The sequence below is a fragment of the Protopterus annectens genome, chromosome 3.part1 (assembly GCF_019279795.1).
Source record: "Protopterus annectens isolate FY-2018-M chromosome 3.part1, PAN1.0, whole genome shotgun sequence".
NCBI classification, from domain to species: domain Eukaryota; kingdom Metazoa; phylum Chordata; order Ceratodontiformes; family Protopteridae; genus Protopterus; species Protopterus annectens.
The window spans coordinates 1382064444-1382090485 of record NC_056732.1 but is presented as its reverse complement, the minus strand read 5'-3'; the positions used below and the strand labels follow the sequence as shown (position 1 = coordinate 1382090485).

The window sequence follows — 26042 nt, the reverse complement described above, 5'->3', positions numbered from 1 at the left end:
CCTCCTCCGCCTGAAGATTTTTCTTTTGGGGAAACCTTACATGAGATGAGGGAACATTTTCATTGGGAAGGTCAGGATTATTCTGCTTCCAAGAAGAGGCTTAGAGAATTCCTTCTTCTTCCTCAACATAGGCCTTTGGCTATCCCTTCTGTTCTTGACATTGTGGATGATGCTTTTTCTGAGGCTAATTTGAATCCTGATTCCATGCCTCCTGCTCCTTCTAAGCCTGATAGATTTTATAGGGTTCCTGAGTCTCATTTGTTCTTATTTAAGAACCCTTCTGCGGACCCTGAAACTATTTCTCAGGGCTCTAAGGCTGTTAAAGTTGCTACTTCTAAGAATCCTATTCCCTCTGAGAAGGATTCTCATGCCTTAGACAGGTGGGGTAAAAAGGTATATACTTCTGCTACCCTTTCTGTTAGGGCTTTAAATTGCCAGTTTCATATGTTTAAGTATCAGCAATTTCTTTTGTCTGTTTTAAAGCAAAAGCTTGCTTCCCTTCCTGCATGTGCAGAAGATAAGGAACTACAGGATGTATTGCATGCAACTGAACAACTGAACAAACATAGCTTGCATTGCGGTTTTGATGCTTTGGATGCTTCTTGCAGGGCCGCAGCCTCTGGTACTGTTATCAGGAGACATGCTTGGCTTCGTGAACAAAGTTTACCTGAACAGGTTAAGGCTAAATTATTAGATGCCCTGTTCAGCATGATGTTCTTTTGGATCTAAGGCTGAGGAGGTTATTAAAAAGATGGAAGAAAAGGCAAAATCTATGCAAACTGTGAAAGACTTCTTGCAAGTTCAGCCTCCTAGATTTTCCAGGAATTGACCCTCCAAAAATTGGTCCTTTCCCACGTCTGACAGGCCTCAAAGGGGAAGTTATAGACCCCCCACAGGTCGTGGCCAAGCTCAGGCCTCCTACAGATCGAGACAATGGACTGCTTCTTCACCTAGAAGGGGAGAAGACAGATCCCAATCTCAAAGAAAGCAAACTCAATGACTCTGTCGGTTGGGCTACAGGACCTCTTTACCTGGATGCCCCTCTCGGAGGAAAACTTTCTCTTTTCTACAGAAATTGGACTCGTATTACCCAGGACATATGGGTATTGGACGTGATTTTAAAAGGCTACAAATTCCACTTTCGTACCCTGCCAAGGGCTTTCGGTTGGCCAGATCTGCCAAAACATCAATGGTCAGAGGCCTTAAATCAAGTGGATGCTCTTCTGGCCATGAGAGCCAATAGAGCCTGTTCCACTGTCAGAGATGGGAAAAGGTTTTTATTCAAGACTGTTCCTGGTTCCAAGAAAACAAAGCTCATGGAGACCTATTCTGGACCTTTCTGTGTTAAACACCTTTTTGGAAATTCCAAAATTCAAGATGCTTACTCTGCAGCAGCTGATTCCAATGCTCTCTCAGGACGCCTGGATGGTGACATTGGACCTAAAGGAAGCTTATTTACACATTCCCATCAGGCAGGAATGCAGGAAATTCCTCAGATTCAAGGCAGGTTCGAGACATTTTCAATTCTCTGTACTGCCTTTTGGTTTATCTACTGCGCCCAGAGTCTTTACCAAGTGCCTGGCACCAGTAGTGGCTTATTGCAGACTTCAGGGGATTCAGATTTACCCCTATTTGGACGACTGCCTTATTCAGGCAGACAGCAAGGATCTTTTACTTCAACATCTGGATTTTGTTCAACGTCTTCTCCTTCTACTGGGATTCTCAGTGAAAACAAAAAAGTCACATTTGATCCCTTCTCAACAAATGGTATTTCTGGGAGCCCTCTTAAATACAACCTTGCAAAGGGCCTTTCTCACTCCAGACAAACAAATACAGCTGGCTTCAATTTTCAAGACTTTAGCAACTCTAACACAGCTCACTGCAAGGAAATTCCTGCAGGCACTGGGCTACATGGCCTCCTGCATTCTGTTGATTCCAAATGCAAGGCTTCATATGAGAAAGCTTCAATGGTATCTGAAAAGTGTATGGTCACAGCATTACCACGATCTGGACACTCTGATTCCTCTGATCCCCTGCCTCCAGAAGGAGTTCCTTTGGTGGTCCAGGGTGTGTGCTTTAAACGAAGGAAAGCCTTTCCGTCTTCCTCAACCTTCTCAAATCATAACCACGGACGCCTCGGATTATGCTTGGGGAGCACATTTTCTAGGCAATTGCCAGCAGGGAACCTGGACCAAGGGACCATCTTCACTGGCACATCAATCTGAAGGAAATGTTAGCAGTTCAGAATGCTCTTCTAGCCTTCAAGAACCTTTTGCATCCAGGGCCTCTTTTGATTCGCACAGACAACACCACAGTCATGTGGTACATAAACAAGCAGGGGGGTTCTCATTCGTACCCCCTTTGCAGACTAGCTATGGCTTTATGGGACACAGCTCTGAATCTGAATCTACATCTCCAGGCTCAATTCATCCCAGGAGAACAGAATCTCTTAGCAGACAGCCTGAGCAGAAACATTTTAGATCCTCACGAATGGATGCTAGACACCAACTTATTCAACAGGATTACTGCAGTCTGGGGATGTCTCCAGATAGATCTGTTTGCATCCCATGTAAATCATCAGCTGCCTCGCTTTTGCACCAGGTCCTTCCACAAAACAGCTTGGAAAGTGGATTCCCTGTCCTTCAGCTGGAGAAGCCTTTCGGGATATGCCTTTCCTCCTCTTCCTCTACTTCCTCGGGTATTACTGAAGATAAAACAGGACAAGCCCAAGTTCCTCATCTTAATTGCTCCAAATTGGCCTCGACAGTTTTGGTATCCAACTTTAAAGCACCTGTTCTTGGAGCCTCCTTGGATTCTCCCTCTGAACCCTTCTCTTCTGTCCCAGCATCAGGGTCGGTTGCTACATTCCAATCTCAAGACCCTTTGCCTGGCAGCTTGGCTCTTCAAAGGAATTTGATTTCTTATAGTCTTCCCAAACAAGTTTTGGATATTCTTTTGGAAGCTAGACGGCCTAGCACTAGGAAATCCTATGCCTCTAAATGGAAGAGATTTTGTATTTGGATGCAGAACCGAGGCTTGGACCCACTGGTGTCTGATCTCTCTTCTATTTTGCTTTACCTTTCGGAGCTTTTGTCTAATGGACTTTCCTTTTCTTCCATTAAGATTCATGCTTCTGCTATTTCTGCTCATTTCAATACTGATCCTCCTGTTTTTTCTCATCCTTGGGTGAGACAGTTTTTGAGAGGGGCCAAGAATTTAAGACCTCCCAGGACCCCTCCTGTTCCTGCTTGGGATCTTAATTATGTTTTAGAAAAGCTTACTTTGCCTCCTTTTGAGCCTGCTGCATCTTCAGATATTAAGTTTTTATCTTGGAAGACAGTTCTTTTGTTGGCTTTGACTTCTGCCAGAAGGGTCTCAGAGTTGCAAGCTCTCATGGCTGTGGAACCATACCTTATTTTCCACCAGGACAGAGTATCCTTGAGGACCAATCCTACTTTCATGCCCAAGGTGATTTCGAAAGTGGCTTTAAATCAAACAATTCACCTTCCTACCTTCTTTCCTAATCCTCAAAATAAAGGGGAAAGGATTTTGCATTCCTTGGACGTGCACAGACAGTTACAATTTTACTTGGACAAGACTAAAGAGTTCAGAAAATCTAACCAATTGTTTGTTTATTTTGCCTCCAGTTCTCTTGGAAAGGCTATTTCCAAACAAACTATTTCCAAATGGATTTCTTATGGAATAAGATTTTGTTACACTCATCATGGGAAACAGTTTCCAGGTACTGTGAGAAGTCATTCTACTAGAGCAGCTGCTACTTCTACAGCTTTTCTCAGAGATGTTCCTACCAAAGATATCTTGGAAGCTGCCACTTGGAGTTCTGTGCATACTTTTTCCAAGCACTACAATCTCCCTTTGTATTCTAAGACCAGGGCAGGCTTCGCCTCTGCTGTTTTGCAGGGTCTTCTTGCTGCCCCTTCCTCTGTCTAAACCTCCTCCCTTTTTCACTGCTTTGGGATTCCACCCTACAGTTATGACTGCAACAGTGAAACACGATGAACATAGTACAGTTGTGTACACCTACCATAAATGTAGATGTTCGAGTGTCATCACTGTTGCAGTCGGTGTTTCCCTCCCTCCTATCCCCTCTTTTTCTATTTTGTGGTGTATTTGTGTTTCCTTGTTGGATTCATTTTTGATTTATTGGGGACTTCTGACATCTAGGGCAAGAAAGGCTGGAGAAGATGGCGTCGGCTGAGGGCTATTTACCAGAGCGTACTGACGTCAGGGTACTAGCTTATACAGCCGACGCCGGACCCAGACTTTGGGATTCTGGCCGACCTCGGGCTGCCTGCCGGCAGGAGCACCCTACAGTTATGACTGCAACAGTGAAGACACTCGAACATCTACATTTATGGTAGGTGTACACAACTGTACTTTGCAGTCCTGGTTTCCCACTCTCCATTCTCCCTTTTTTCCCTAAGGCACAGACTATATACATTTTTATTGTTTGTATGACCTGTCCAGGGTGCTACCTTCCTGGGCTAGCCTTCTTTTGGGGGCTCCTGACAGTTAAGGCAAGAAAAACTGAGGAAATGGCATTGGCTGCCTCCCTTTATACCTGACATTCTGACATCAGTTTTACAACCGGTGGCAGCCGACGTGCTATACCAAGGACTCTGGTATTTGGGCCGACTGAGGGCTGCCGGGAAACCGGATAACCCATATGTGAGGACTGCAACAGTGAATACACTCGAACATCTACATTTATGGTAAGTGTACACAACTGTACTTTATCCCGTGTGGGGAAAAAACATATACCCATGAATTGCCAAATAGGTGGCAGTACACACATCGAAAGTGTGATGAGAGACTTAGGGACACAGGTGGACAGTGGTCTCACCTTCGATAACCACATCGCCACAACAGTCAGGAAATCTTTCTACGTGGCACACCTCATCACCAAGGGCTTTTCATCCAGAAAAAAGGTCATTGTCCCACTGTATTCATCCTTCATTAGACCCATTATAGAGTATAACGCCCCGTTTGGTATGTACCTCACAAGATATCTGCAACAGCTGGAAAGGCCGCATAAATACCTCACTAAAAGAATCACAGGCCTAAAGCAGATGCCCTATGCTGACCATCTAAAAAAACTCCAGCTATACTCTGTGGCATATCGTCTACTCCGAGGCGATCTCTGCTTAACATACAAGGCCATGTCAATCCCTGAGCTTTTGGACATGCTCCACTCAAAGAAATCCCAATCCTCAGAGCCACACGCTCCAGGGATCTAAACCTTGTCATCACAGTAAACAAAACATGTTGGAGGTATAGGTTCCTGACCCAGAGACTCCCCATACTCTGGAATAGACTGCCCATACATGTCAAGCAGAGCGCCTCCTTGGCCCTCTTCAAAAGAAACCTTGACGATTGGATAGGAGATAGGAAATTCACCCCGGGGATCACGTCAGTCACCCTGCTAGACAGGGGACCAGGGAAGTAAATACTGTGGGAAGAAATATCCAGGGAATTGTTATGGCTAGGCTTGTATAGGTCCTATGGCCCGATAGCCTAGTACCAAACTATGAAACCTATGTGTGTGTATTTTAGTGGTGTAGGTTTTGAGGGACTATGTGATGAGTGTGGTGTGGTGCAAGTGTTTATCTTCTCCTCTTGACTGTCTAGTCCAGTCTTGGGTGAAGAGAGCTTTGCTTCCAGTTTGGCTATATAAGTGCATCTTTCACAGGTTGTAGTGTTGGGTGGTAGGAGGAGAGGGTTGTCTGTGTACGAGGTAATTGCTGAATTGCCCCAAGATGCCCAGATTCATCAGGTAGACAGGAGAAAACACTGGGAGCTGACCCTTAGACATGCCTAGATAGGTGCTTCTTTATGAAGTACTAAAACTGTTTTCCTCTAGACAAGTGAGGAAAGTTGAGTGCTGTAGTAATTTGTAGCTTATTTAGTGCTTACAATGAGTTCTGAACAAGTGCTGAGCTCAAAGAAACATATTTGAGTGCTGAAACTAAAAAAACTGGCTAGTTCTAAGAAACAAAATTAAGCTAGAAGGCTTCACTCCAATGCAGAAAGGCTTGGGACTCAGAAGTTTACAAACAGTCCTGGATACAGTTTTTTTTTTTTTTTTTTTTTTTTTTTTTGTAAAATGGAAAGGGGAAAGGAGGAGCAGAAACTAAATGGGTTGGCCTTTTTCAAATGTTCTACCTGGATTAGGTAGAATGAGGTAATGACACTAGACTGGGAGGAGTGTCCCAGATCAAATTTACAGTAGGGGTGGGTGACTGCAAAGCCACCATGTATAAGAACATGATACCAATAGGGAGGAAGGGTGGGGGTGATGCACTCCTTGACAGGAAATCAGAACAAAAAACCCCAACAGATGCTTAATAAATGTAGACAATATCTAGTTAATACCTCACACACCATGAAACTAGCTAGAAAGGTATGCAGCAGACAATAAAAGTGCTATAAATAACTCGTAAAAATAAGCAAAAATCAAGATACTTAATGTTATATATTACAGATCCCAATTTGCTCAGTGTGAAATGGCAGAAACACTCACAAGTTAACTTTTTATGTAGCAGAAAGTTGAAACCTGAAACAACTTTAAAAAAAGCTTGAAAGAACCAATGAGGTGCTTACTCTAAGCTGTAGTCCAAGTAACCCCAATCAGCCATTGACCATAAACAATCCCCTCTCACTGAAATGCAGTATGGCTTTGGCTATAGTAAGATGGCCTTAAACATGTGCTCAGACACACAGCCTCCACAACAACTAGGCCCAAAACACAAGCCTGAATATGGACAATGCTACAAGGGGTAGAAAAAACTGCAGAAATGTCTATCACAGAAGAAAAGTAGCAGTGAGCCTTTAAATGAAAATTTTAAACAGATAAAGGAGCAATATGTATTTTTAAAAATTATTACTATTAATTGTCCTTGACAGTTCTTAGTGTATATAATATGTAGGAGTTGGTAAAGATGATTATCAGTTCTAACACTGGATTTAGCTTCCATATTAACGTCTGAGTTTATTGCTGCTGCTATTGTTGTAAAGTAACAGGATGTGCTCACTTTATTGATTTGTGTTTTTTTGATTGTCTGACCATCATTATTTAATGTGAAAATGGTTTTATACAAGATTTGTTCAGAAGAAGTCTTTGTAGATGAAAGTGCTTAACATTTTAATAAAATTCTCTTGCTTCTGGACACTTGGTGATTGTGCACATTTTACAGGTTCTTAATAATATTTTTTCAGTGTGAATACTGCATTTTGGTTTCAAATATATTGAAGTCCTTGTATTTTTCACATTGAAACTCAAGGGATGCAGTTGTATCCCAAAGCATATACCAATTTATCGGTAGCCCAGTTTTAGTTATCTGGACAACAGGTGGCTTCTTTGCCCTTAAGTTTAGAGCATGTCTTTCCTCTGACTTCTGTCTACTTGCGGCCACAGCTGCGTATAAGCTGTGTGCATTCTTATTTCTCCCTGCCTCATAATTATCATGTATTTTGTGTTCTGACACTTGTTCTGTTATCACATCCTCATTTGGGTCTATATCATATATTCGAAATTCCAAAATGTCTAACACCATATGTTCGAACTTGGAATTTCGAATATTGAAAACATCGAATGCTCAGAATAGCAAATTTTTTTCCCAGGGAAAAAATTTGCTGTTCCGAGAAACATACACACAAAACAAACAAACCAAACTAAATAAACCACACAGATACAGTTAATAAAACCCAACCCCACACTAAACCACACATGCATTACTAACTATCCACTTACCTTAACCCGCACCCTAAGCCTAAGGTCCGTAACTGTCACACCACACTGGAGGAAATAGCAAACTCGGATGACGGCCCACCGATTTCTTTCCCTGGGAAAGAAATCGATGTTCCGTCAGTTAGCTCTTCTGAGATTTCGAACATTTCTGTTCGATTAAATTAAATATGCCGTTTTCAACATTCGAAATGCTGATAGGAACCCTCTCATTTCTGCTTCACTACATGTCCTCTCCCACCTTCTCATTTGGCAAAACAGTTTGTGCAACATCTGTAGACAAGGATGAATTCTCCGTGGGAGCTTCTGTACACAGCTCTACCATTTTTCCATAAGAAAATGCACAATCCTTATCCAGCCCTGTTTTACTAATCCTCTACACCAGCATGTTATTATCCATACCTCCTTCTGTTACCACCATTATTTTACTTCATTGTTCTCCATTTCCAAGATATCTGTAGAAACCATGGTCTGCTTATTCTCCACTTATACTTTTTTGTCATGATGGCTGTTCTCCCTCTGGCAGCAGGCCTCTGGGACCATGTACAGGAAGAGTAGTGCAATTTCCCCTTTGGTCTGGCCAGATTCCTGGTTCAGTACAAATGTTACCTTGGGTCTCCCATGAAAAGATGCTGCTGGCTTGGTGACATTTACTCTGTCAACAAAGTATAAATAGATAAACTGTGTCTGGAGGGAGTGACTCTGGATTCTTAAGTCAGTATGCTGATAAATGTTTACAGGTTCTAGTTCATAAAATGATCAAGGTTCTAAGACATTCTCCTGATATAAGTATTTTTTGTGGCTTTCCCACTGTTATTTAAGCTAGCGACTGCATTTCGCCTGTTTTACTGCTACTTTAAGTGATTTCTGCATTTTACACTGTTTATTGCACTTTAAGTTACTAATTGTTGCAAATTGTTTCTGTAGGCTACACACTAAAGTGCGCTAGCCGATTTACAGCATTTATAGCATTTACTGTCTGTTTTTTTCCTTGTCTCTGTAATAAAACAAAAAATCTCTTGTTTTCCCGCCTTACTGAACTAGAGTAGTCCAGTTTCAGAGTTGCTGATCCCTGGGCTTTGTTTTTAGTTCCTGTTACTGATCCATTGCCTTATTAGGGAGGAGGGAAGTTTCTTTGCTTACCAGTGGGAGTGGGAAGCACTGAGCGGCCTTTCTGTCCGATTTGGTGAAGTTTCAGCCAGAAACTAGTAGTCCATTGGTCGTTTTGGGCCAATTCCTAGCTCCTTTCAGCCCCCTGCTATAAAACACGCTAAACACGCGTTTTCCAGCTTGTACCAACTCAGCACAAATCCTCGTGGTGGCCTGCAGAGTGATCCAAGCAGCAGAGAGCTAAAAGAGTGACTTTCTACCAGATATAAGTATTTTTTGTGGCTTTCCCACTGTTATTTAAGCTAACGACTGCATTTCGCCTGTTTTACTGCTACTTTAAGTGATTTCTGCATTTTACACTGTTTATTGCACTTTAAGTTACTAATTGTTGCAAATTGTTTCTGTAGGCTACACACTAAAGTCGCTAGCCGATTTACAGCATTTATAGCATTTACTGTCTGTTTTTTCCTTGTCTCTGTAATAAAACAAAAAATCTCTTGTTTTCCGCCTTACTGAACTAGAGTAGTCCAGTTTCAGAGTTGCTGATCCCTGGGCTTTGTTTTTAGTTCCTGTTACTGATCCATTGCCTTATTAGGAAGGAGGGAAGTTTCTTTGCTTACCAGTGGGAGTGGGAAGCACTGAGCGCCCTTTTGTCTGATTTGGTGAAGTTTCAGCCAGAAACTAGTAGTCCATTGGTCGTTTTGGGCCAATTCCTAGCTCCTTTCAGCCCCCTGCTATAAAACACGCTAAACGCGCGTAAGCACGATTTAGCTGAGTTACCACTGTTGGACACAAGAGGAGTGTCGGTTAAACAAGGTTAAACTATTTGGGCCATCTAAATTCCACTCTTCCAATTTTCCCTTAGAACTACCTTCCTCGAGCTGTACTGCTGATCTAACCAGCATATCCTATAACTGAAAAGTTCATCTCTACTTGATTCCCAAGTAGACTATTCTCTATCTGTAAAGCCTAGCACTTACTCCTACAGTACTTGCACCTTGATAAAGCACTCTTATTATAGATAGTACCCCACCAGCCTAAAACCCACTTCCCCCGAGTCCTTTGAAAGTCTCTTTATCTACTACTTCTAGTATGTCGAGGATCAGTGGCTAGTGTCCTCTCCAGCTCAACTGGTGAACCTGGGAATATTGAGGCAATGTTACAACTGCCTCATGTACACAGACAATCCTCTCCTTCTCCCACAAAACACAAATACATGCGAGAGATGCAACTATACGGCCAAACTGGAGGCTGAGCTCTCTCAACATAGGACTGGCAAGACCAGACAGGAGGAGAAGGTAACCACACACAATACATACCCAGTCACACATGGTACCATCACAACTTCAAATCATACACATACTCACACAAAGACATACTGAGGCTCTGATCAAAAATTTACCAAAGCAGACACCCAAACAACTACCACCTCACGACCCAACACATGCAACACATAGACCACACAGTCAGAGTGTCAAACAGTCACAGCCCTTAAGGCCAAACAAAATGCCAGACACACTTGTCATTGGTGATTCCATAGTCAGACACACTGACGTCCCGCTCACCAGACTGAGTAAAGAGAAGGTCACAGTAAGCTGCCTGTCGGGCGCTAGAATCCGCCACATAACGCAAGCACTCAGGTCTCTCAACAGCAGGTACAAGTATGACTCAGTCATTGTCCACGCTGGTGTCAACGACCTGAGACGTACCTCCTTGGACTACATGAAAGGGACATCGAGGAGCTCTCTGATTATGTAGCCCAGGCAGGTATGACCCTGACCTTGAGCAGTATCCTACCTTCACCTAGAATGATGCCACAATACAGTGATAAGATGATCAGCTTTAATAATTGGCTTAAATTCTGGTGTCATTCAAAGGGGATCCAATGTCTGTCTGCCTGGGATGACATGCTGGACAAGCCACGCTGCTTCGCAAGGGACGGCTTGCACCTGTCACCCTGGGCTTCCGGATATTGGCAAAGGCTCTTGCCACCCCATAGTGCCTTTTTAGGCAAGGCTCAAATTCTAAACCTACCACCCTAGAACACCAAAAGGAAAAAACTAAGGGTAATGCTGCTCAATGCCAGAAGTCTCAATCTCAAGATGCACGCACTCGAGGCCCTTCTCAATATGGAGAACATCGATGTCTGTGCTGTGACAGAAACCTGGTTCAAGGCTCCTGAGAGCACCCCAGCACTAACAGGTTTCACCTCATATCATGCGTTCCGGCCCCAAAATCCGGACAACACCAAGAAAGGAGGGGTGTCCATATTCATAAAGGACACCCACACCTCAAGGTTGGTGGTAACGCACGATGCATCGGAGACCATCCAGGTGCAATTAACCATAGGCAAGACTGCTCTGCAATTTGTAGCATGTTACAGGCCACCCTCTCAAACTCAGGAACCTCACATGGCCTTCCTGAAAACATTGGAGGGCATAAATGTATCTCCAAACACCATCATACTAGGTGACTTCAACTACCCTAATATAGACTGGGAACACTACTCAAGCCCGAACACTCTAACCCAAAGATTCCTGGAGTTCATAAACTCAAATGCCATGGAACAACTAGTCACCATCCCCACAAGAGGAGAAAACATACTTGATCTCATCATCACGAACATGGGATCAAAATGTTCAACACCGGAAGTATACCCCTCACTTGTGAGATCAGATCATAAACTAATCTTGCTGGAGGTCCTCATCCCGCCCCCACCTGAACAAAAAAGACCACAGTGAAAAATTTCTCAAAAGCCGATTTCACACTTCTAAAAACTAGTGTGGTCTCCTTTAAGGCCCCTGAGCCAGTGGTAAACATTACTCAAACCGCTGAATCACTTACAAATGCCTTCTACCAGCACCTACAGGACTGCATGGATCAGGCAATCCCAAACAAAACTAAGACTCTCTGTACCAAAGGCAAGCGTCCAGTCTGGTGGACTCCAGCCATAAACAAGCTCTACAACAAAAGGAGGAAGCTACTACAAGATAGAGCAAAATCCTTGAAAGGTAAGACACCTTTGATCATTATAAGTACTAAGAGCTCTCATAAAATCATCCAAGGCAAATTTTGAGAGAAAAATCGCCAAGGACTCTAAAGAGAATCATAAGGCCTTCTTTAGCTATGTTAGAAACCTAGGAGGAAACTCCCAGATATGCTCAGAATTAGTTCAAAATGATGTGAAAATTACTGAACCTACACACATTGCCAACATACTGGCTGACAGGTTCAGTGCAAACTTCTCCCCTCCCCAAAAGGAGAGATATCTATTCCAGAGGATTGTAGCCCCCAAACATCTCCAACGCCCAGGTGAGAACTGCCCTCACTAAGGCAAAAACACAGCATCCATGGGACCGGATGGTGTCCCCGGCTGTGTGCTTCATGAACTCAACGAGGAATTAAACCCACAGTTAGGACAGCTGTTTAATCTTAGCCTCACCTCAGGATACGTACCCAAGGAGTGGCGCACGCGACTGTGGTTCCACTTCATAAGGCGGTGCCTCCACAGAACCTGGAAATTACCGCCCCATTAGCTTGACAAGCCTTATCTGCAAAGCCATGGAGAGGATCATAATGGAACTCATAAATAAAGACATAGGAACTTGCAGACTTTGGATCCAACCCAGTTTGGCTTTGTCAAAGGCAGATCCTGCCTCTTAAACTTGGTTGACTTTTTCGAGACAGTCACCAAGGCCATTGATGAGGGAAAGGCAGTCCATACAGCCTACCTCGACCTGGCAAAGGCCTTCGACACAATACCCCACTCAGGTATCATTGAAAAACTCATCAGCTTGAATGTAAACCCATACATCACAAGATGGGTTGCAAACTGGCTAAGTGACAGAACCCACAGGGTCAGAGTTGCTGGAGCCATGTCAGACTCAAAGCCTGTCACAAGTGGTGTCCCACAGGGCTCAGTCCTGGGTCCACTCTTGTTCGGCATCTACTTTTCTGAAGTACAAGCAAACACAGGAGGGTTATGGCTGACAAAGTTTGCAGATGACTGCAAACTGGGCGCCATAGTCGAAAACACATCTGACACAGATATCCTCCAGAAGGGCCTCACAGAAGCGGATAACTGGTGCCAGAGCCATGGCCTGAAGTTAAACGCCAAAAAATGCATAGTCATACCCTTCGGGAAAAACAAGGTTACCCCTAGCTACCATATAGGTGGCAATCCACTGAGCACAGAAAAAGTCAGAGATCTGGGGACCCAGGTTGACAGTAGCCTTTCGTTTGACACTCATGTTGCTAAAGTAGTTAGGAAAACCTTCTATATCACCCACCTGATCATGAAGGGATTCACATCTAGATCAAGGGAGGTCATCGTCCCCTGTACTCATCACTCATTAGACCTATGATTGAGTACAATGCCCGTTCGAATGTATCTGACCAGACACCTGCTGCAGCTTGAAAGGCCCCAAAAGTTCCTCACCAAAAGGATAAAGGGTCTCAAAAATATGTCTTATGCTGCCCGACTGAAAGAACTCCAGCTCTATTCAGTCTCATACCGCTTGCTCAGAGGTGACCTGTGCCTGACATATAAGGCCATGTCAAACCCAGATTTGATGAATATGCTTCACCTCAAAAAATCTAGATCCCTCAGAACCACAAGGGCGGGAGACTTAAACCTTGACACTGTTATAAATAGAACGTGCTGGAGGGACAGATTCATCACCCAGAGACTCCCTGTGCTGTGGAACAAAATCCCGGTACATGTGAGGCAGAGCACCTCTCTGGCCTTGTTCAAGAGGAGTCTTGACCAATGGATGGGAGATTGCAGATATACCCCAGGGATTACTTCAGTGTCACTGCTTGACAGAGGCACAGCAAAAAATGATAGGCATAGTTTTTATTCAAACTAAAGGGGTGGCGAAAGCCACATAACTATGGGCTAGGCTTATAAATGCCCTTGGGCAGATAGCCTAGTATGAACCTATGAACCTATGAACCTATAACAGTACAAATGAATTTAATGAAACCAGTGCCATTGGACCTTCTAAATCTGGTGGCTACAGAGAATGTGCCAGAGCAGGAAGAGGGAACAGGGTATTACACAGGATTGTTTCTAATTCCAACTAAAGATGATCTTTGGAGTCTTGTTTTAGACTTCTTAGGTTTGCTATTCCACTTAATGTCAGTTGGTGCGACTTCTTGTGACAATAGTATGTGCTAGACTGCTAGTGTTAAATGTGTGTGTGTGTGTGTGTGTGTGTGTGTGTGTGTGTGTGTGGTATGAAGTTTTCTATAACTTTTGTGAAGAAGTTTTATTTTATTTGTTTTGTAACTACTTGTTCCCCTATAATACATTTTGTGACCTGCTTTTGCTTTAAAGCCAAGATAAAGCTAAGGTGTCTGGCAGTGAGAATTTGTGGTCTGCAACTTGGTAAGTGTATTTACTTGGGTTAGTGGTCATGGTTATTCTCCAATGGTTTAAAAAATATATAGCTTTTTTTTGTCCTAGTGCCTACAGTCTGAAATATATAAAATTATACTGAAGTATTTGATGTATATGTTAAATGTGAAATCTGGATTATCTGACAGTTTTATTTTGTAGCAGGAGGAACTTGAGTTTTCTAAACTATCAGTGCCTCTAAGGACATAGATTTTTCCTTTTCTGAGAGGTACAATGATAGTTGTACATCATCTTTTGAAGAAAGTGACAGTACACATTTTCTATTTGTTCTAGAATTAGGATTGTTTAAACTGTTTTGTAGGTGTGTTGGGAGATGATGAGAGAGTTTACTCTGTGACCTGTTCAGGGGATAGTCCTCATGAATGTTTTCTGTTTCATTCCAGGTGTAGCTTCACAGCGTGATCTGAGTGAGATGAGAGCTCGCTTGTATCTGAATTTGGGATTCGTCTATGATGGTTTAAAGGATGCAGCCAAATGCAGCTTTTATATAAGCAAGAGTGTCTTCATTGCAGAGTAATGCCAACCATTGTTTCATACTCTTTTGGGGAGAGGAACTACAGGCTATAGACTTGAGTTTTAAATACATTAAAACAATGTCTGCAGTATGATTGTTGGAGTGACGGGTAGCATCAGAAGTCTGTTTTATGAGATTCACTGAGTGTGTCTAGATGTATCCTATTAGCAACACTGTTTTGATGTAGAATTTGCCATCTGCAGAGATAACTAGAGTGTATGGCGAAGAACCACAAAAGTCTGGTGATTTGTATAATATTCATTGGTTTGACCTTGATTCTTTGGTTAAATAAATCACCTCTAAATCTGAAGTAGTAAATTGGCAGACTTCATCTAGTTAGGTGCAAATGATGGAAAAACTAAGACACTGTCAGAAAGTTTGGGATGGTTGAAATAATAAAGATGCAAGTGAAAGTGGTAATGCATTAGTAAAAGATTCTAGCTTGATTTGTGGAAGAATAAGGAAGGATTTTAATTTGAGGATTTCTTTGTACTGTGCAGACACTTGGGTATGTGTGCCTTCTCAGTAGCTAGTTCATTTGTTTGCTGTTGCACTGCCCCCATGTGTTATGCACACTGACTCCAGAATTCTCAGTTTTTTTTAACTACTTGCAGAGTTTGAATTTCATCTTAAAGTTCACTGTTAGAAAGTTCTTGCATTTGGTGTCAAGAAGTATAGCCCTTCCAAGTACTACTGTGGTTGTCAGATCACCAGTAAAGACCACACAGTACCATTTCCAAAGCATACTTTGAGTCCAGATTGGTTACATCTACTAGAGACCGTCATAAGACCTTCTTCACATATGTCCATAATCTCAAAGGTAGCACCCAGATATGTTCAGAACTGGTGGTCAAGGACACCACATATATAAATGCCGTAGATATAGCAAACCTGGTGGCTGACAGATTCAGTGAAAATTTCACCCATCTGTCCCCCCATCAGTAAATCAGGACATTCACAGTACCTGCCCCTTCCACTTACATCTAGGGATCAGGTCATTACTGTTCTCTCAAAGGCAAAAAAATACAGCCTCCATGGGACCCGATAACATCCCAGGCTGCATCCTACAGGAACTTGCAGCACCATTAGGTACCCTATTCAACCAAAGCCTGAGTACCGGCTTTGTCCCAGCTGAGTGGAGGACAGCCACTGTCATCCCTTTACACAAAGGTGAAGCATCCACCAATCTGGGAAATTATAGACCTATCAGCCTAACTAGCCTGATCTGCAAGGCCATGGAATGGATTATCATGGACCTCATTAACAAGGACATTGGCAACCTCCAAACACTCGATCCCACACAGTTTGGCTTCATGAAAGGGAGGTCATGTCTGTTAAATTTGGTCGGATTTTTTGAGACAGTCACCAAAGCCATGGATGAGGGGAAGACCATGCACACCGCCTACCTTGACCTGGCCAAAGCCTTCGACACTATTCCCCACTTGGGTGGGAGGATGGTGTAATGGTTAAGGTGTTTACCTTAAAAACACAAGGTGCAGGGTTTGATTCTGCTAGGCTTGAAATGGCCCACAAGGGTAGTTAGCCTAGTACTAATCTATGAACCTATAAACTCTCTCAACTAGGCATCAATCTGTATGTTACCAGAAGGGGTAGCTAACTGGCTCACTGATAGAACCCACTGGGTCAAAATAGGGGAAGCCACCTCAAGCAGTAGACCCGTATTGAGTGGCGTACCCCAGGGTTGGTTGTGGGGCCTCTATTATTTGGGATATAGTTTTCTGAGGTGCAGGCCAAAACCAGTGGGCTATGGCTGATGAAGTTTGCAGATGACTGCAAGCTAGGAGCTGTCATCAATTCCCTAGTGACGTGGACATCCTCCAAGAGGGTCTTACCCAAACAAATAACTGGTGCCAGAACCATGGTGTCAAGCTGAATACAAAAAAATGCATTATCATCCCCTTTGGGAAGAATGATGTCCCCACAAATTATCACATTAATAATGTCCTAAGCACGCAGTCGGTCGTGAGGGATTTGGGCTCCCAGACTGATAGCAACCTGACTTTTGACCATCATGTTGCTTCCATTGTACAGATAGCTTTCTACATGGCCCACCTCATAAGTAAGGGTATTTCATCCAGGGACAAGGAAGTCATAGCATCCCTGTATTCTTCCCTTATAAGGCCCATTATTGAGTACAACACCCTATTCAGCATGTACCCCGCAAAGCACATGCCAGCAGCTGGAGAGACCACAGACGTTCCTCAGCAGGAGAATCCAGGGCCTCAAAAATCTACCATAAACAGGCTAAAAGCCAATCCCTCTACTCTGTTTCATACAGACTTCTCAGAGGTGACCTCTGTCTGGCATATAAGCTGATCTCAGACCCCGCCTTGATGGAACTGCTGCATATCCGCAAGTCAAGCTCGACTCAAGTAACCCACACACACGTGGCCTCAACCTGGTCTGTGATATCAATAGGACTTGTTGGCGAAACAGATTTATGTCCCAGAGACTCCCCCATCTGTGGAATAGACTCCCTCTTCACATCAAGCAGAGTACCTCTTTACCCCTTTTTAAGTGCAACCTAGATAACTGGATGGGAAATAGAAAATACATCCCTGGGATTCCACCTGTGTCCCTACTGGACTGAGGCATTGGGTGCTAATTTGTCTATGCATGGGCTAAACTCTTGGCTAGGCTTATAAAGGGGTCATAGCCAATATCCTAGCAACTTCCTATGATCTCTTCTTAACGGGTCCACAAACTGACATTGTTAGATGCCACAACTGCCGCTGCATCAGTTTAGTCATGTGCAGTCACTGCTGGAAGAAGGTCTAGGCCTGCTGTATTGCATACAGACTTGCTTTGATGGGTGTATTCCATTGCAAGGGCAAGACATAGGATCCATAGGTAGGTTAACTTCTTACTTAAATGGCAGTAGAACAGTTAGTTGCTATGCAGCCTGAGAGTAACCATGCATTCATTGCTGCTGTTACTCTTCAGTGTCGCTTGATGTCACTACTTTACTCATAATTGCATCTTGCTCCTACACTCTCTTGGATTTTACTTGATTTTACCTCTTGCGTTCTTTCATCAGCCTCCTAAACACAGGAAGGGATTTAAGTGGGCTGTCACTCCTGCTTTTTGCAAGTGATGCTTTCCTTCTGTGCTCTTGATGCTGTGATGAAGTTGCTGCTGGCTGCCTTGATCACCCACTTTTTAGGATTCTTAATGCCTTCCAGTGCAAAATTCCAGAAATGCTTCAACCTCAGCAGGAAAAAAATACCATTGTTGGTGAATACTACAGTCTGACTCTTGCATTTGCCTTCTTGAGTGAATGTATTGCAGGTATAAAAGTAGTCTTCTCTTACCTCATTCAAGATGAATAATTAGCCATTTATATTCTGGTGTCATCAATTTTCTTATTTTTTGCTACAGTTTATATAACAGTTTCTTTTAACAGGTGAGACTGCACTTGTATTGTAAGATAAGGCTGCTTTCTTCTCCTAGCATTTCTACTGCAGACAGTTGTGTCCTATGTATTAAAATATCACATTTTGGGTGACCAATCAAAAACTGATGTGGAGCTGCATAAACTTGCTACAGTTTGGGTGCTGTACATTCTCCGGGATGAACACAAATTGAAGATTTTCTCCCCTTTCTCGGTCATCCAGCTCTGTTAGCTTTAGGGTCACTTTCTCCTAGGAAGCTTCCCAAACTGCCAATCAGCTTCTTATGCCTTTTACTGTTCTTTGCAAAGCTGCTAATCATCTATGTAATTATTCAGAGCATCTTCAACTGGGTCCAGCTTCTTATTAGTGGCTTTCAAGAATTCTTCCGATAACCTAGTGATCTTAAGGATTTCATTTTGTATTTGGTATGTTTTTCTATCCATGTTATTTTTGACTATGAAGTTTTTTCTGGTACCCTTTTCTGTGCCACCCCTCTAATTTTCCACGTTTTTCTACTTGCTTCTTGGCTCCTTTCCTCAGGTGGCATTCATTTAATATCTTGAAATATCTATTCTTGCCGGCAAGCAGTGGAACTAATTCAAGAAAACTGTTTTTTCAGTAACTAATTATTTTCCAGTGCAAGGAGAGGTAATAACTACGTGCTGCCTAGCATCGGCCTGTTCACATTTTTTGTTGGCAGTGGTAATTAATATTTTATAGGTGTGGCACAGTCTAGCCCTGTTCTGTTCAAGAAGTCTGTAAGAAAGGGGTGACATTGGTGTTGGAAGTGTGGAAGAATAGCCTGAGAATGAGACTAGCTGTAATGTTGCCTTGTCATATTCCTGTTTTATTAATGTGTTTTAACGGTGTTTTATATTTACCTTTTAGACAGAATCTCCTTTATGAGGACCTGTACCGTGCTAAGTTTAATATGGGCAGCATTCACTTCAGGAATGGGCAACATTCAAAGGCAATTCGATGCTTAGAAGCAGCTAAGGAGTGTGCACGCAAAATGAAGGAGAAGCATATGGAGAGTGAATGCTTTGCCAGTATTGGGAAGGTAATGTACACCACCACACAACTGGTTGTTTAATAAAACATGTATGGGAAAGGCATGTTGGCTTCTGAAATGGAGGGCTTTTCCAGAATGTACATTATTTTTACTTGCTTATTGTTTACTTCTGACTGGTTTATTTGTGTTGTTCATGTTGGATGAGCAGAAAATTAGTAGTTTTCTGTACTAGTTTGGAGGAGAACGAGTAAATTATGTTTATTACACTCCTGTGGAAGGAGGAGGTGGCATTTTTGATACTATTGAACCGCATAATATTTTGTGATGGTACCTTTAGTTTCATGTAACATCTACTAAATAGTATGATTATACTTTTTCTAAGTCTATCACTGTTTCATATTGAACTCATAGGACTGCAGTCTTGTCTTCATTCTTCAGTCCTAAGTTTTGCATTATGGATTCTGCATATGGCTTAACTTGGTTTTGGTATGACTGCCTATGCTAATATTCACTCTAGTATCCTATAAGGATTTAAAACCGCGGTGGTGGTGCTGCGGTAGCGTTGTCGCCTCACAGTCAGACGCTGTTCGGTTCGATTCTCAGCTAGAGCGTCTTCTGCGTTGAGACGTGTGAATGGGCGTACCTTCGTTGAAGGTTGTGTGTCAGGGCTGATAACTCGGCATGTAAAAATCAATTACCGATCATTTAGTGGACCGGAGTTCCGATGTGGCGACCCCTAACCGGGAAAAGCCGAAAGACACAACAACATCCTATAAGGATTTGTATGTGGATCACATTTTTGTGTATGTGTATAAAAATGTTCATTTCTTGATGCCTACCCATTCCTTATGTGCGTTCTGTCTGGTGATGGCCTTACCTTCAACATCTCCGTTCTGATACGTAGCCATTCTTTTCACCATCTAAGTTTACCTCTCTCTATGCACTAATTACTGGTTTCTGAATTCCTCTGAAATTGGTATTGTGCTGTTCAGCTACAAACTGAAATTGTAGAAACTTTCCTACGCTCATTTTTGCAGTAACCTTGCCCAGCACACAACATGTCATGACCATTCTTTTTTATAATCATGCTGAAAGTTTATTTTTCCCGTTCTTTGGACTTTGAGGGGTCTTGTTTACTGCCTTTTGCCTAGTTCAAAAAGCCCCAAGTAGAAACCTGGCCTAGCTTAAACCCGGTTTCTGTGAACAGAATCAAAATGCAGTACCTCTATGTTAATGATAGTATATGTTAATACTCTGGTAATATTTATATATTTTTTTTGTGTTTTGCTTGACTAATAAATAACATACACTTGTATTTTTTATACATTTATTAATAGAGTAGGCCCACTGGACATAAGTGTCCTTTTTCAGAGATGACCTGGCAGCACTGCCTGGTTAAGTGATTTTCTCAAAAATCGCACTTTAGGCAAAAGGAGGTGGAATAAATCAAACCCTCTACCATTTGCTTCATGAAACAACTTATTGATGACTTGGAGCCTTAATCCTCTGCACTAACTGCCAAGATGAAAAGAAAAGCAGCCCCATTTGGCATTCATGTTCAGAGATATTTACACAGAGGGCTTTATGAGAGTTTTTTGACATTATGATTCTTCATTGATCACTACTCAGTTTGTGATTTAGTTAAATATTCTTATTTATCTTTCCCAAGCTTCTAAATAACATGTATTAGTTTAATAAAAATACTGTTTCCAATACAGTAAGTTAAAATTTAAACTGGCTGATGGAAGCACGAAAACTCTGAAAAGAGACGTTCATCATTAGATCACTGTTTCAGAAGCCTAAGCTGTATGGGATGCATCCTGTAAAGGACTGTACCAGCTGCCTAACTTTCAAACCTATAGGGCACCTTTCATGCACCCTACTCACTGTTCAGCTCAAAGAGAGCAGTTTAAAATCGGTGACTAAGGTGCCATAACTTCAGAACTTTCTTGCTGTTCAAGTATGCTCTTCCTTGAGGGCTTTGAGTGATCAGTACTTGGCTAGCACTCCTCCAAGGCTGCACCCAAAAGCACCACATTGTTGAATATCTCCCATGTAATCATTTTTTGGAGGAGAAATGTTTTTCTTTTCTATCAGAAATTTATGCTTGTAGCTAGAAACCCAGATCATGGTTGCAGTAGCCTAACCTATTGGTACCTCACTGCAAACAGCCAGTTTCTCAATGCTAGAGGCACATTCCTAGTGCTCTAACTGTCAAGAGCACAAACAGAGTTCCAGAAAAGAACAGTTTCGGTGAAAAAAGCTTCAGAGCTTTTTTTTTGTCACTGAAGAGAATGTTCTTTCAACATCAAGACACTAAGGGGGTGGATAAAGTTTTAGTCAATACTCAGAAGCCTAGGGTGCACAAGTCCAGACCATCCTTTGCAAAGCAAAATGATCTGTTAGCCATGTCCTCCCATGCTGACAAATATTAAATCCCCCTGGAACAACACTAGAAACTAAGCCAGTTATTGAAGTCGGTCATCTTTTCTTCATACTGCAGCACCATCCTTGGTGAAGGTAGAATGCTGCTCAATGCAAGGCACATACCTGCCTGAGACACATATTCAGAGAGATCAGCAAGGTCTGTCTTGATATTATCCAGGGAAGTACATCTCAGGTTGTTAATTCCCACATGGAATTATGCTAGATGACTGCTTTAGAGATTGCTGAGCATAGGAGTTTCTGTTTATAGGTTTAGGGAGGTCTTTGAGGTTGGGGAAGATTGCTTTTTAGTGCCTCAGCTTTGGTTGGTCTGTGTGTATGGTCGACACCATGTGTGGTGGATGCAGTGTGCCTGTTCCTGAGAACCTTGTTTGTATGTTGGCGATTTGTCTCCAGTGAAATTGTGTATGTACATCTTTCGCATACTGTGTTTGCTTTTTAAGAACTAAATGGTTGTCTGTGAATGTGAGGCAATTGCTACATTCTCTTAGGATACCGAAATCTACCAAACTGTCTGTCTGTCCTTTTTTCAATGGACAAAGAAATCTGCTTGTTTTATCATAACTGGAGTTTTAAAAAGAATGTTTTTTGAGTAGTTGGGCTTTGATTGCTCTGTTATTTTTAGCTTTAGGCCTCAACAAACTGGAACTGATGAGCAAGGTTGTTCTGGTTTGCGTAGATAAAAGTCTTTGAGCAGGTGAGTCAAGTATATCATCACAGGGTATGTTTCTGAGATGAAGTAAATTCAAAAATTTGTAGGTATTGTCACACTTCGATTTCTCTGGTAATTGCTTTGCACTCTATACTGCACGTTCAGCTAGTCCATTTGACTGTGGGTATTCAGGACTACTAGTAACATGTATAAAGTCCTATTTTTTTGCAAATTATTGAAGTAATTGATGGGTAAATTCTGTACCATTGTCAAAGATAAGCTTATGTGGACTAGCATGGATTGAGAAATGATGATGTTCTTCGTGTTTCACTGTTGCAGTCATCACATTTAGGTTATCTGCTTGCAGTAGCCCTCAGTCGGCCTGATTATCAAAGTCTTGGGTCCTGCGTCGATTGCTGTCTCATCTTCTATGACATCAGGTAGTCAGGGGTATAAAGCATGCAGCCGACGCCATTACATTAGTCTTTCTTGCCGTGTGGTGCCCGAAGCAGAAGCAGTTTGCAAGTGTCCGTCGGCCGACTCCTAAAATTTTCATTTTCGAGTTTCAGAACTGAAGTCTTCAGCTAAAGCTAAGTACCCTGTTGGGGAAACTTTTTCTTGCTCTAGACCGATGTCAGTAAAAGTCAATAATTGTGTTTCTTCTGGAAAGCAAATGCCTCATAAAGATTTTCATTCGTACTGTATTCCTTGCCTAGGCCATGTCCACGACGTACCTCGCTGTCGGTTTTGTGCCTTATTTAAAACACGAACTATTTGTCGGTATATTTTCACTTCTAAATATTTTGGTACTCTGTTCAGTTATCCAGATATGTCTTCGGTAAGCCACCCGACTACCGACATTCCGAAAAAACGCAAAGATAAAGACAGAGACAGGCCGCCAAGGTCCAAAACTGCTGACGACGCTTCTCCTAAGCTAGACAGCAGTTCGCTGGTACTCAGTGAGGCGCTTTCGCAGCCCCTGATATCCGCTACTTCAGATTCGCAGACCTCTACTGAGACCCATTCGGAGTCCGGTATGCCATGAGATGCTTCAACCTACGGATGTCTCTACCTTGGATGGGTCCGGAGCCGCTGTGCAGGCATTGGCTTCTGAAGGTGTACTCAGGCCTAGAGACTTGATTATTAAACCAATGCCATCTTCTTCTTCAAGGCCTAAATCTCGAACCATGCCTAGAAAACCGACGCCCAGACCACATGGTCAGACCTCTATGCCTAAGAAACAAATTATAAGAATGGCTTGAAGACCTTATTACTTTAATCAGGGGAAGCCAACCTTCCCCCTCTAAGAGACCTAGTACTGAATTTGCATATGATATTTCTGACCAGGATTCTGAAAATTCTGTTTCCTCTGATGACCAGGAGTTACCCTTATCTACCTATGAGGATTCTGATGTGGAGGACTCTATTCTCTCTGCTTCTCCCCCAGAGAATTTTTCTTTTGGTAAAACCTTGCATACTCTTAGGGAGCATTTTCGCTGGGAAAGCCATGATTACTCTGATTCTAAAAAGAGGCTTAGGGATTTCTTGCTCCTGCCCCAACACAGGCCTTTAGCTAGGGTCTATATTAGAACACTGAAGTTTCAAAACTTCGAATGTTTTAATATTGAACCCTATTCAGCGAAAGCTGAAAATATCGAAGCAACAGAAAACCAATTTTTTTCCTAGGGAAAGAATTCGGTTGTCTGTTTCTGTTGCTTCAGTATTTTCAGCGCTGTGGTGGAAAGTTACGGGTCTGGTTCAGGTAAGTGTGCGATTGTATGGACGTGAGGGTTAGGGCGGGTTAGGTATGTGTGCGATTGTGTGGATGTGAGGGTTAGGGCGGGTTAGGTGAGTTAGGGTTAGGGAGCGGGTGAGGTGAGTGTGCGATAGTGACGGACCTTAGGGTTAGGGTTGTGGTAAGGTAAGTGGATAGTTAGTGGTGTGTGTATAGTTTAGTGTAGGGTTAGGTGTAAGATTTTAGGTGTATGTGTGTGGATTGCTGTTTGCCTGGTGTGCTTGTGTTGTGTGTGTGTTTTGGAACAGCAAATTTTTTCCCTAGGAAAAAATTTGCTGTTCTGTATGTTCAATGTTTTCAGCTTTCGCTGAATGTTGTGTCTTTCGGCTTTTCCCGGTTAGGGGTCACCACAGCGGAACTCCGGTCCACTAATGCTTAGCAGTAGATTTTTACGTGCCGAGTTGCCGGCCTTGACGTGCAACCTTCAACGAAGGTACGCCCATTCATGCACGTCTCCACACAGAAGATGCTCTAGCTGAGAATCGAACAGGACAACGTCTTAATGTGAGGTGACAATGCTACCGCAGCACCACCACCGCAGTTTACAGCTTTCGCTGAATAGGGTTTGATATTAGAACATTCAAAGTTTTGAAACTTTGATGTTCTAATATAGACCCTTTAGCTATTTCTCCTATGCTAGACATTGTTGATGATGCCTTTTTGGAATCTAGCTTGGTTCCTGACTCTTTGCCTCCTGCTCCCAAAAAACTGATAGATATTACAGAGTTCCTGACTCTTTGCCTCCTGCTCCCAAAAAACCTGATAGATATTAGAGTTCCTGACTCTCTCAAGTTTCTTTTTAAAAATCCTACTGCGGATCCTGAGACCATTTCACAGGGACCCAAGGGCATTAAGGCTACTACTGCCAAAAATCTTTCTCCCTCTGCTAGAGATTCCAGAGCCCTGGATAGATGGGGTAAGAGGGTATACACCTCTGCAACCTTTGCCATCAGGGCCTTAAATTGCCAGTTTCATATGTTAAAGTATCAGCAGCATATTATTGGATTGCATAAACAGAAGATGACGTTGATTCCTGACTGTGCTGAAAATAAGGATTTACAGGATTTAATGCATTCTGCTGAACAGGTTGGAAAACATACTTTGCAATGTGTTTTTTTACTCACTAGAGGCATCTTGCAGGGCTGCTGTCACTGGGTCTGTACCTAGAAGGCATGCTTCGCTTAAGGAGCAATCTTTGCCAGGTCATGTTAAAACTAAATTGCTGGATGCTTCCTTAAATCAGGACCACCTGTTTGGCAACAAAGCAGAAGAAGTTTTTATAAAGATGGAGGAAAAAGCTAAACTATGCAAACTGTTAAAGATTTCCTACAAGTACAGCCTCCAAGATTTAGTAGGCATTGGCCCTCTAAGAATTGGTCCTTTCCTGCCTCTTCAGGCCTTCTCAGTCCAAACCCAGAACCAGCAGAACACCAAGGCTTCAGTCCCAGGGTACGCACAGGACTAAGTAGTGGGGGGCTCCCACTTCCAAATCAATCAGGGAGAAGTAAGACTCCCCCCTATGGAAAGCTGTCTCAGTGACTTAACTTTAGCACTTCTCAACTAACTGCTCCTTTAGGGGGAAAGATTGCTCTGCAAGCTAAAAACTGGGAGCAAGCTTGAACACAACTTCCCAGATGGCTTTCCTCATGCCAGAGAAACAAATTAATTTGACAACTTACGTCAGACTAATGGTCACAAAAACCCTGCTATCTGCAAGGCAGATACCACAAGCCTTGGGGTTCATGGCCTCCTGCATTCTACTAATTCTATATGCACGACTGCATATGAGGAAACTACAATGATATCTAAAAAGCCTATGGTGTCAACATTCTCAGGATCTAGAAGCAATGAGGACCACAAATATACTAGATCTCATTATCACAAACACGGGGACAAAATGCTCCACACCGGAAGTAT

General features: G+C 42.6%; 1 protein-coding gene across 1 annotated transcript in view; it reads left to right on the top strand.

Moving 5' to 3' along the window:
- TONSL (tonsoku like, DNA repair protein) overlaps positions 1 to 26042 on the top strand; it is a 1124870-nt gene that overhangs the window by 205787 nt on the left and 893041 nt on the right. Inside the window, exons 5-6 of the mRNA XM_044066303.1 lie at positions 14678 to 14807; positions 19110 to 19281. Of these exons, the coding sequence (XP_043922238.1) occupies positions 14678 to 14807; positions 19110 to 19281 (302 nt within the window). The remainder of the gene's footprint in view (positions 1 to 14677; positions 14808 to 19109; positions 19282 to 26042) is intronic.